Source organism: Monocercomonoides exilis (genome assembly GCF_001643675.1).
Source record: "Monocercomonoides exilis strain PA203 chromosome Unknown scaffold38-1042076, whole genome shotgun sequence".
Lineage (NCBI taxonomy): Eukaryota > Preaxostyla > Oxymonadida > Polymastigidae > Monocercomonoides > Monocercomonoides exilis.
The window spans coordinates 17,889-30,360 of NW_027150583.1; the positions used below are offsets into that span (position 1 = coordinate 17,889).

Sequence of the window (12,472 nt, forward strand, 5' to 3'; positions counted from 1 at the left end):
TTTTTGTGGTTAGCGACTTAAAAATCCGAAATTTTGATACTAAAAGTTAACGTAATGATCATATGACAAATATCATCAACCTTCATATCTCCCATAATGCACAGTTGGTCCCCTAACCCTAACCTAACCTTACTGAATATATTCTCCACATAAAATATATTCTTAAAAATGAGCCTAATGAATAAAATTGCTTTGAAAGTTATAAATGAACATATGATCATAACTTTCAACGCAATCAAATGATACAATGCTTGCTTTATGGTTGGAACATTCGCAATTATAAGCTCACAATTCGCTGAAACAAACGTTTCAGCAAAAATAACAATCATTATGATTAAATACATTCAATAAAGCCATATGATTGAGACACAAACGAATAAATTTAATATTCGTTTAAAGAATGAACTTTAAAAACGAAATAATACTGCCCAATTGCAACAATTTCAAAAAATGATATTATTGCCAATTCATATCTTTTCTAAGCAATATGTGCAATATTAACGTCATTCAACAACACAGTTCAACCTTTCATAAACTTCATGAGCATTTTGATATATGATGAGTCATAAATAAACTTTTGTTTGATTTATATAATCTTTCTTTTTTGATATTTAATTTTTCACATTTCTTTTCGATAAACATGCTTCTGAAACATGTATTTCCGCAAATTATTTCATTAAAACTTATATTAAACAAATCCTTTCATAACTGAGTGTTAAACAAACGTTTTCCATTCGTTTTTAACAAATAAAAATAATAATGTTATAGAATTTCTAAAAAACAAATAATAAATTTCGAAAGTTGAAAAAAAAATTTCAACAAGCAATTTTAACAATTCGTTATAACTTCTTCTTTTCATCACACAATCTCCCAGCAATCAATGAAATATTTGCAAAATAACTGCACATATTTATTATTTCATATCTTCACAAATAACAGAAATTCGAATCTTGTATCTGAAAGTGGGGTGTTTTATTCCTCTTTCCAAAAAATAACATTCATACGCTAAATCCAGTTCCTTCCTCAGCTACACCATCGTTTCGCTCTTGAAATTTGCACCCCTCAAAGAAGACGAAGTTGAAAATCGTCATTTTAATATTACCATTGGTGCCAAACCCGGAACCTGGTGCCAAACCCGGAACTGGCAAATATTTGTGTAATTTGAAAAAAATAATAACTCGTTGCAAACAAAGAACGAAGAGCTCTCATTCAAAATTTGACTATGCTTATTATTATTTATTTATATTTTTTTATCAAAAACGCAAATACATTCGTATTAATAAAAAATGTATAATTCATCAACTATCCAAAAATAAATATTGTAAACAAGATAACAATAAAAATAAAATATCATGTCACGATTTCTTTTATATTTGTGAATGAAAAATCAAAATGTGTTAAAAAATATTTGAGATTCACATACAAAATAATTTTTTCACATTTGATCATAACCATAAGAATGTGAAAAGTTATTGGCAAGCTCAACCACAACTTGCGAGAGAGGTTTGCTTTAAATATTTCAGAAGCCTTTAATAACAATTTATCTTTCTTTTAATTTACAACAATAATTTTATGAATACGTCTGCCAGATACCTGTTTTGTCTCAACCATGTTTTTTTTGGTAGCAGACGTTCCAAAAATAAAGATTACAGTCTGTTATTTTTGGAATGAAATTTGTTCCATTATTGTTTGTTATGGATCACTTTTAAAAGCTTCAAAAGCGGGGCTATAACTGCAGTGTTTAATATATATTTTTTTAAAGTTTGTTGGTATTTAATTTGTTGAATGATAAGCCAAACTTTGTTTATGTGTTATTTATACTAATGACTTACTGTAGTTAATATTTTGATTCAAATAAATACAAATTCAGCTATTATTTATGTTGATATTATTTATAAAAATTTGTTCAATTCTTTCTATGTTCAATTATCGTACTCGATCTACTATAAAATTTCTTGTGCATTTTCTCAATACATTATGTTTGTTAATGTTTTATTTCATAATTCTTTATTCTCACAAAAATATACGATGAATTTGTTCAGTTAATTTTTGAGTATTTTTTTCAAGTTGTCTTATATTGTAGTGTTTTATTTTATTAATACTGTTTCATTACATATGGAAATATTAACTTCTTTCATTCAATAAGCATGAACTATTTTTTTCTATTGTTAATGAATTTCTTTTCAAAGAAATGCAGTTTATCAATTTGATTATATAAATAAATTGAAAAAATATTAGTGTTTGGCATAAATTTTGAATATTATCTTGATTTACAAAATCACAAATAATTCATTGTTCAAAGTTAAAAAAACATCAATTTTAATCAAAAAATAAACAAAAAAAAGTTTCATTTTGGCTTAACAAATTCATCGTATATTTTTGTGAGAATAAAGAATTATGAAATAAAACATTAACAAACATAATGTATTGAGAAAATGCACAAGAAATTTTATAGTAGATCGAGTACGATAATTGAACATAGAAAGAATTGAACAAATTTTTATAAATAATATCAACATAAATAATAGCTGAATTTGTATTTATTTGAATCAAAATATTAACTACAGTAAGTCATTAGTATAAATAACACATAAACAAAGTTTGGCTTATCATTCAACAAATTAAATACCAACAAACTTTAAAAAAATATATATTAAACACTGCAGTTATAGCCCCGCTTTTGAAGCTTTTAAAAGTGATCCATAACAAACAATAATGGAACAAATTTCATTCCAAAAATAACAGACTGTAATCTTTATTTTTGGAACGTCTGCTACCAAAAAAAACATGGTTGAGACAAAACAGGTATCTGGCAGACGTATTCATAAAATTATTGTTGTAAATTAAAAGAAAGATAAATTGTTATTAAAGGCTTCTGAAATATTTAAAGCAAACCTCTCTCGCAAGTTGTGGTTGAGCTTGCCAATAACTTTTCACATTCTTATGGTTATGATCAAATGTGAAAAAATTATTTTGTATGTGAATCTCAAATATTTTTTAACACATTTTGATTTTTCATTCACAAATATAAAAGAAATCGTGACATGATATTTTATTTTTATTGTTATCTTGTTTACAATATTTATTTTTGGATAGTTGATGAATTATACATTTTTTATTAATACGAATGTATTTGCGTTTTTGATAAAAAAATATAAATAAATAATAATAAGCATAGTCAAATTTTGAATGAGAGCTCTTCGTTCTTTGTTTGCAACGAGTTATTATTTTTTTCAAATTACACAAATATTTGCCAGTTCCGGGTTTGGCACCAGGTTCCGGGTTTGGCACCAATGGTATCTATCACAGATTGTTTTCGCTCACAAATTTCACAAATGCAACAATTATTTCTTCATTTCACATCAACTTGTCAATAAATGCTTATCAATTAAGTTCAACAATGGAATTCAAGTCTATTTTGTTCAAAGACTATTCATATAGAGTTTCTGATTCTGCGTGTCCAATCAATGTGCTCGATTGAAATTCAAAAACTTCTCGCTTCATCGTTATATGCTTCTCTTCATTCTTCTTTCCCTTCATCGCTTTCATCATATTCCATTTCTTATTCAACAATCAGCCGAAAAAGAAAAGTTGAGTAAAGAATTTGAGCAGAATAGCGATAATAACAGAATTTCTATCATAATCAAACATTTCTATCAGTAAAATTGAATAATTTTCTTCATCTTCATTTAATATTACACTGAATCAACTCGTCCTTTTCAATTGAACTGGTAAATTCTCTTGCCATGTGTTTGCTTCCTTCTGAATCATTTACTCTGGCAGCTATATTTCAGCTTTCTTCTCCTTTTTCATTGCTGCAACTCATGAATCAAGATCAGATTTCAGAGAAGCGTCAACTTCCGTCCAATTCTGAAAATCTTACTTTCCTTTTCCAATTATTTCTTTCATTAAATCTCAACTTCTTTCTTTATTTCTAACTCACTCTCTTTTCCTAACAAATCACAATTCGAAATAAAGCATGAGTTGTTCATTTCATCAACAGTCATCTTTCTCGGCATTAAATGATTTCGTATCCTTCAAGTATTCGGAAAAAATGCAGCAACGAGCAGCTCCAAAAACAGCCTTCTTTGCCTTCCTTTTCCTCCTCCTCCTCCTCCTCCTTCTTCTTCTTCTTCTTCAAATTCTTCACATGCATCTCACAAATCTTCATTCAATTGATTTTTTTCATGTCATTCGCAAAGTCACAGCTGGAAGGGACTTCAATTCCATCTCTGTTTCTATCATCCACAACATCAGCAGATTTTGACAGCAACATTTCACTTTCGTCTTCATCATCATCTCCCTCTTCTTCTCTTCCTCCTCCTTCCTCCTCTTCTCCTTCTCCTCTCTCAAATACACCTCCTTCTCCCTCTTCACCACCTCCTCTGTCTTGTCTCTGTATCGCTTCCTCTCTTTCTCTCACTCCTCTTTCGAAACAAGAACACTCAACGCTTCCGCATTGTTGTTCAGAACAAGCATACACAGTAACGCATCTTCATGGGTGAGGAACTCACAAAGACTGTGAAAGAAAGAGAGAAAGAAAGAGAAAGAAGAGAAAATAAAAATATTATTTCAAAAAAACAAAACATTTTCATTGACACTTCCGAATAACACATGCAATTCACACCATATCCCTTCGGCTTTCCCAGCCTCGACTGCCTCTTCCGTTTGCTGCTCTCATATTTCCCTTTTTGTGCTGGAGCATCTTCTTTCTCTCTCGCAATCACAACTTGTTTAATGTTCACTTTCGTCGAAGGCGGGGGAGTACAATGTGGAATCACGGACAATGATGAAGTTCGAGAAGAAGAAGAAGTTTTATTATCTTCAACATTATTCCCTTCCTTCTGTTTCTTCTCTTCTCCCATCTCCTCCTCACCAAGCTTATCACACGCTTGCTGCTTTCACCTCTTTCCCCAACCCCTTCGATGGCGAAGCTCTTCATCCACCCGCGTCTGAGATGGACGTACCTTCTTCTCCTTCTGACTTGCTTCCACCTTCACCTTCTCCTTCGGATTTGACTGCTTCGGCTGTCAACTTTTAACAAACAGATCTTCATCATCCTCCTCCTTCACTCTTTCTTTCTGAGGGAGAGCAACGAAATGATTAACAATTGAAGAAAGCAATAGCAAGAGGAGGAGAAGAAACAAGAGAAGGAAAAGAAGGAAGAGGAGAAGATGTGAATCTTGCATGTGAAGTTACATTGCAACATTCACCTTTGTCTCCATCGTTATCACCATCCACATCACATCGATCTTTTTCTTCTTCTCCTTCTTCACCTTCCTCTTCTTCTTGCACTAAAAGTGATTATGCTCTTCTTCATTCTTCCTCCCTGCAGCGTGCACACACTGAAAATCCTCTTCCATTCACCTCATCCATAACAACAACTCCTTCTTCATCATCATCATCATCTTCTTCTTCTTCTTTTTCCTCTGAATCTTCCCCTTCCTCCCAGCAGCCTTCCTCCAGCAACCCAAGCAAAGTCCATGAATACAAAACCTGGCTCAGCGAAAAAGGAATACGCAGCAGCGCGACGAGGAATTACACTCACAGCAGCCAATGCCACTAATCTCTCAGCAACCGTTCAGCTCTCTTCTGACTTGCTCCCTCAGAACTCAAAGCAGATTGCTGTTCCTCTTTTGTCTTCGTCGCTCTGTGACTACTCATTCATCCGGACGTCTACAACGGCTGCTTCATCAACAGCAACAGTCTCAGCCACATTGTCAACATCGCCATCATCAGCACAAGCTGCTCAGCAGCCAAGCTCTGACCATTCTTCCACGCAGGGCGGAATGCAGAGACAGAAGTCAGCCCTGTTCCAGTCAGGCTCCATCCTCCGCTCCACAGACACCGTCCGCTTGCTGTCGAGTCCGCTTCCTCCAGTGAGAACACTCTCTGAGAGGTTTCTTAGCACTTCTTGTCGCTTCCGGCTGTTTGTGCTGTTTTTCTCGTTTTCTCTGCTGAAACAGCCACACGTGGGTCTCTTTGCTGCGCTGAGGACAGCTGCCAATGCAAACGTGGTGTGGCCACAGAACAACATCTTCCGCGGCAGGAGAGAGGCAGCGTGTTGAGCAGTTGTGTGCGAGCTGCAGATGTTTCATGTTGCAACGCAGGAAACGATGGAGCAGTTTCTTTTTGGTTAATCATTCCATCCGGATGTGTTCTTTGCTTCTTTATTCCCCTGCACATAGTTTGACGTACATGAGGAGTATTAGAGGAGGGAATGAAATGAACGGAATGAATGGCTTGTTTCTGAAAGGGGACGTGACAGCTGTGATGAACACGGAGGCTGAAAATGTCACTGCCAACTATAGCAACAACACAGAAACATCTGAAGACCTTCTCATCGAGAAGCTTTTCATAATAAACTTGATCCACCATCCTGTTCTGGTGAATGCGTCGCTGAAGTCTGAACCTCCGCCGTTTGCTGAGGCTGCCTCGACGGAGAAGCGCAGTCAGAATTCGCGCCATCAAATGAGATAGAAAGCGCTTGCGAGTGTAGTAGACCCGCTGCTTCTGAATATCAACTGTTACAACATCAGCAATGGCTTTAGCAGAAGCAATAACTGTGTGGAAAGGGAAGATCTGTTTGAGCAGTATTTTGAACCACTTGCACTGACAGACAGTTCAGAAGGAGGAAAAGAAGGAGAAGAACGGACTAAGGCTTTTCTTTAATAGTGAACAGCCTATCTTTCTCAGATCAAGCTTCCATTGAGTGACAGAGACAGGACTTCCTCCTTGGCTGATAATTCTCCCTGCGATCCTCCTTTCTTCCACCTGCACAACACCACCAAATATGTGACTCCAACAAATTATTCACTTTCCTCATTGCCTCCTGAACTTGCAAATCCCTTTCAAATGTTTTCGTCGGACATTTCGCCTCCATTATGATTCTTGTCTTGTTTGTCTTTTGCCCACTGAAGAAAATCTTGAAGCGATCAACTTGAACAACGCACAGAATGCAACAGACGTAAAAACAGATCCTTCTGCTTCAGGTTCATCTGCAGCTTCGGCGAAAGAAAACAAAAAGATGGGCACTTTCTCTCTCCAAACGCAAATCTCAAACAAAATCACCAGCCCCCACTCTGCTTCCTCCGCGTGACTGCCAACTCTACCAGAAATTCTGTCTCATTCTCACAAATATCAGTCAATTCGGGAACAACCTCCTCTTCTTCATCCAACAGTGAGAAGTCAGTTTCCTCTGAAAGTTCTGCACAGCTCGCACAGTCCAACCAGCCTCTGAATGTTTCGATTCTAACACCTTCAAGCACGCCCTGTTTACTTCTCTCTCCGTTTTCGGCAAGATTTTCGGATGTTATCACTCCAATTCAGAGCATACCAAACAATGGAAGCAACACTCGAAGAAAAAGCAATAGCAGCAATGGTTTCTCGGAAGTTTAAGATTTGCCTTCTGCATATTCATGTAATATCTTCTCAGCCGAATTCATTATCTTCTTCAATTTCATCTTCATCATCTTCTTTTTTTTCTTCAACTCAATCAATGCATTCAGCCACTCAACCAGTCTCCTCTTCTCCTCCAGAATCTGTTCCTTCCCTTGGCTCAGATCTCCATCTCTTCACCTCTTACTCCCTCCCTGTCACACCAAACCGTCCTTCTTTTCTCTCCAAACATTCTCTTCCTTCAACACGTTTGTGCCTCCTCCAAGTGCTCTTTCTGTTCTCCTCACCATTCTCTTGGAATTATGTACCAACCTTTCCTTCTTCCACCTTATCCACTTCTCATCACTTTTTCCTGAGAGGCTTTGGGCTGCTCAAATTCCAGCACTGTTCCTGACACAGCAAACACAGTTTTGAGTAACTGATCCAAATGAACGACTGTTTTATTAACTCGCAAGTGCTTCCATGCAATGAGAACATATTTCCTGCTTCTTCTTTTTCTGCTGAACTTAAAGAGAACTCAATTTTCTCAGGTTCATCTTCGTTCATGTGCAGCTTTAACAGCAATTCATCAACTTCTTCTCTTCCCACAAAGATAAAGGTGCTTTCTCTCTCAGAGCAGCTTCTCAAATTGCTCATTTTTCAATGTTCTTTGCTAAGAGTTTTCAACGCGATTTCAAACTGAAAGTGAAAGTTTAATCATAAGTTTTGATGAGTGTTATTGCAACAAATCTGAAAATGTTGCTGTTCTATCTGCGTTAATTTCCCTATCACTTATCCTCATCTTTAAATATATACATATGCAAAACTCGACTTCCAGCAATATCGTGTCTGCGCACATCAAAGCAGTATCTGAACTTGCATTCAGGGCAAATACGCTGAATGCAACCGACGTCTAGTTCTTCTCGCTGCTTTTGCTTGTTCTCTTTTTGCTGGAGGATTCAGATGCGAGAACAAGGGCAAGAGCTTCGAAACAGTTGCACATATGATTGCGGTACCTTGTATTGGAGAAAGAGGGATGTGAAATACAGGTGGAAGAAGGAGAAGACGAAGAAGATGTTGAAGAAATTGGAAATGGAAGAGCAAGTCATCGACATCTTGATCGCATTCCGCAAATGAAAAGCAGAGCGGTTGTTTTCAGTAAGATGAAGATAAAAGAGAATATTAAAAAAAACATGAATGACTCTGCACGTGATGTGTCTTCCTCCACGGTCAAAAGTCAAATTCATTCAATCATTTTACAACATGTGTTTAAGCGCTATCCACATCTCTTTGACCCTCTGTTCCAGGATGAGCTGCGCAGCTTTGAGACGACAGATCGCTCGGGCTGCAAGGCGCTGCTTCAGATAATGACAACGTTGCCACATTGCACATTGTATACTGCAAACTGTTTATTGCTCACATGTTTCTTATTCGTCCGCCTCAAATATTGCAGCAGGAGCTGAAGCAGAAGTGGAAGCAGAAGAAGATGCTTGAACAATGAGACAACGATTTTTGCCACAACAGTGATTGAGACGTCTGCGCAGAATTAACTTGATTTCCATATTTTGTTCACGAGTTCTGTTGACCGCTCAGACGAGAGCTTATTGCAGCGGAGTATTCACCAGGCAGAGTCGGCTTCCGAAGCATCTCTGTTTTCGTAGTGGATTGCACAAATGATAGCGTCTGTGTTCTCTTCCTCAAAGTCAAATTCAGAAAAGGCAAGTTTTACTAGTCACAAGGAAAAGAGCACTCAAGATGGTCTGTTTTTGCAGAATGCGTTTCTACAAAAGGAGCAGCAACTGACAGGGTCTTGTTTGGCTTCTGCTCCAAAATGCATAGCAGAATATTTTTCTCAGCAGGAGAAGTTTTATTTGACTTCTCTTTCAAACCTCTTCTCCTCCACAACAAGTGAAGGATTGTTCAACTCTCTTATCCCATCTTTGGAAGGTGTTTCGCAGTATTTTTTGATAAGCTACGTGTTTGACAAATATCCTGTCATGTCCTCAGATAACCTTCTATCGCTGCTGCTTCCATGCCCTCATTCCGATAAGATGTTCTGCAATGCAATCTGTTCATTGCTCAAAAGCGACAGTTACTTATTCTCTCATTCCGTGCAAAATATAATGTCATTACACTTTCGTTTGCTGAGCAATAACACCATCTCATCCACCGGTGTCTGCTTTCCTTCTGCCTTTCTCCTCAGATCGAAATGATCATCGGAGCTACCCCTGAGTTTGCAGCAGTTTTAGAATTGTTCCACAAATCAAGCAATATATAGGATATATCTGACACATCAATTTCTGAGAATGTTTCAAGCAAGAAGCACAAACGGAAGCACCTCCGACACCACTCACGCTTCGCCCAGATGAAGAAGCGTTCGTCGAGGTTGTTCCACACATCGTCATCACACTCACTTAGTGGTTCTAAACTGCGCAGCTCATATGGAAGCACTTCTGGAGGCTCTTTCATCTCTTCGGTCCCGTTTGCCTTGGACTTCCGGCAAAGTTCATTTGCGCCAGCAGTTCCATTGTCATCAACATCATCTTCCTCGTCTTCATCATCTGTGCTATCATCATCGTCTGCTGCATCTGTTCACATTAATGCTTTGTCTTCCTCTTCGTTTGCCCTGCCGCATTCGGCTCCTCCGAGCACTCGGCCTGTGCGCATGCGCTATTCCTCGTTTAGTCAGTCGTCTTCTCATCCAAACTCCTTCGACTTCATTTTGAGCTCCCTTTCTCCTCGAAGATCGCTCAACCAGCTACAATACACAAAACCAATGCCTTTCACTAGGATTTCTCATTCAGGAGAGCCAATTTCTGAAATGGGAAGCTATCCGTTTTCTTCCTCTAACTCCTATTCTTTTTCTTCTTCTTCAACCTCGGCTGCCTTTACCACATCTTTTTCTCTCAGAGTATCCACCTCTGCTGCTTCCATCACCGGTCACCCACTCTCTGCTGTTGTATCCACTTCTACCGCACCAAAACAGCATTTACGTCTTGTCTCAGCTGCGCAAAGCAGGCAGTCTTCTTTATTTAAGATGAAAAGACCAGGCTAAGTCGGATCATCAATTGCACGAATCGCTTTTCAAGAGACAGAAAATTTTGAAGCAACAGCACTCGGCACAAGCCGCATAGAGCATTCTCAGCTGTCAGTGCATTCGATGATGTCAGGACAGCAGGAGTCGATGTTAGGAGTGCTGTGGGAGAATAGCTTGTTATTCTCATATAGTGAAGAAGGAGCTAATAGAAATTTAGCCAAATCGAAAAAGAAGAGAGAGAAGAAGGCAAACAGAAAAGGATTGAAAGGAATGGAAAGTGATTCTCCTTCAGCGAACGAATCTAATTTCCATGCGGATAGAAAAGATAACAGCGAGCACTCACTAGATGTGTTGACAAGATTGACACTGGCTTCTGTGCATCAGCGCAGAAAACGCCTTATCAGCAGATATTTGATATCCACGACAATGACAATTTCGCGCAGCTTGCTTCCGCTCCTTTTTCCTCGTTTCATTTGAAAAAAAGGTTTATTGTGATTTATGTTGCAGACAACTGTGAGAACAATGCAGAGACCTCAGTTGATACGTCTGTCGCGCCTCAGTCATTCGGCTCAGTGAACATTGCCAAGCTAACTTTATTTGCGAGTGAATGACACAAAAGAATGATGAATGAATATCTTAACTTCTTCCCAATTGAGCTGCTCCGTCAGTTATGACCAATGAATCCGTTCAACAATAACAGAACGCGAAAATCGCATCATCTGTTATTGTCATTTCAACATCGCCTGTGAATATTACGAATTCTATACAGCAAGAGTCTTCTGTTTCTCACCGGCAAATCATCCACACGAGGCACATGAAGATGCTTGAATGGCAGATCAGAGGAGACAAGACGTATGAAGCAGAAGTATACAGCCAGGCCCAACTCATCTCGTTTTCTTCCTCTCCATCTTTATCATCCCCATTGGACGTTTCGCGTTCTCAGCTTCCCTTCATGCATAAACGATCAGGCAATGCCCTGTTTTGCAAATAGTTTCCATATAGTTCTTCATTCACTGCTTCACTTCAGGCGCAGTACTTCACTCATCAAAATGAATCGCACTTAGGATCGAACACAAGCAGCCGCGAACAGCTTCAGAGCAACTCGCTTTCTACTCCACGCTCTTATCTTCCATCAATTTCTTCATACAAAGCAATCTCTTCGAGTCATCAAAGTTCAGGCCGTTCAACGCTGACTTCAACAACGAAATGAAATGGATAAGCAGGATTCAATCTAAGCAGGTACAAAAACAAAGGAGATGCAAACCGACAAAAGAAAAAAGATTGAAGAAAGACAATTTCGCACGAAAAAGCAAATTCGATGCTGGAAGATTTGAAAACTCTTGGCTTTGTGTCTTCGGTGCCGTCTTTCATTTTGCCAATCTGCGGTGATCTTCACAGGAAATACGAGCGAAAGCAGAAGGAAGAAGAAGAGCGGGCGAAACAAGAACACAGAGTTTTAATGGCGCAGTCGGTCACTCTCCGCATGCAAGTTATTACACGAACTGCTTTTCCTTTGGTTTTCCAAAATGCGCCTGTCACTTCTTCGATTACAACTAATTAGATATCTTCCATTCCTGTTCTTATTCACTTTTTTATAATTGAAAAGTTAATTTATCATTCTTTTTACAAAATAAGTTCTGTTATTTCTTTTTAATGAGATGGATTAAAGCTTCTTTGTTAATAAAGCAAACTTGGTTAACAGTTCATTTTTATATCCTTTTGAGAATATTCGTTAATAAAGCGTTTGTTTTGTTTTTGAAGATGAATATTCAATTTGTGTATCGCTTTATTGTTCATTTCATCAAATAAACATTAATAACCTAATATATTCGTTCATAAGCACGAATAAAAGTGAATATATAATATATGAGAAGAAGATCTGAGAATCTTTGAAATAAAAACAATAACTTTCTTGTATTGAGGTGTTTGCTTCAAGATTAGCGAAAAAGAATTCAGAGTTGAAATAAATACTCTGAAAATGAAATTTTCAAATAAGTGTTGTAAAAAACAAGCAAAAACATAACTTCAATCATAAATACCAAAGCAGATACTTTGATA

At 37.5% G+C, this 12,472-nt stretch overlaps 4 protein-coding genes across 4 annotated transcripts; 3 read left to right on the top strand and 1 right to left on the bottom strand.

The window, feature by feature from the left end:
• Nucleotides 1-4,171: 4,171 nt before the first annotated feature.
• MONOS_14665 (uncharacterized protein) lies at nt 4,172-4,865 on the bottom strand (the record flags this gene model as incomplete). The annotated part of the gene is made up of 2 exons (XM_067867486.1): nt 4,172-4,493; nt 4,588-4,865. The coding sequence occupies 2 exons, from the start codon at nt 4,863-4,865 to the stop codon at nt 4,172-4,174; spliced, it is 600 nt and encodes a 199-aa protein (XP_067723102.1).
• A 618-nt stretch (nt 4,866-5,483) lies between these two features.
• On the top strand, nt 5,484-6,068 carry MONOS_14666 (uncharacterized protein; the record flags this gene model as incomplete). The annotated part of the gene is made up of 1 exon (XM_067867487.1): nt 5,484-6,068. One exon carries the CDS (start codon nt 5,484-5,486, stop codon nt 6,066-6,068), a length of 585 nt encoding a protein of 194 aa, XP_067723103.1.
• A 130-nt stretch (nt 6,069-6,198) lies between these two features.
• Nucleotides 6,199-6,480, top strand: MONOS_14667 (uncharacterized protein; the record flags this gene model as incomplete). The annotated part of the gene is made up of 1 exon (XM_067867488.1): nt 6,199-6,480. One exon carries the CDS (start codon nt 6,199-6,201, stop codon nt 6,478-6,480), a length of 282 nt encoding a protein of 93 aa, XP_067723104.1.
• Nucleotides 6,481-9,742: 3,262 nt separating this feature from the next.
• On the top strand, nt 9,743-10,432 carry MONOS_14668 (uncharacterized protein; the record flags this gene model as incomplete). The annotated part of the gene is made up of 1 exon (XM_067867489.1): nt 9,743-10,432. One exon carries the CDS (start codon nt 9,743-9,745, stop codon nt 10,430-10,432), a length of 690 nt encoding a protein of 229 aa, XP_067723105.1.
• Between the last annotated feature and the right edge of the window lie 2,040 nt (nt 10,433-12,472).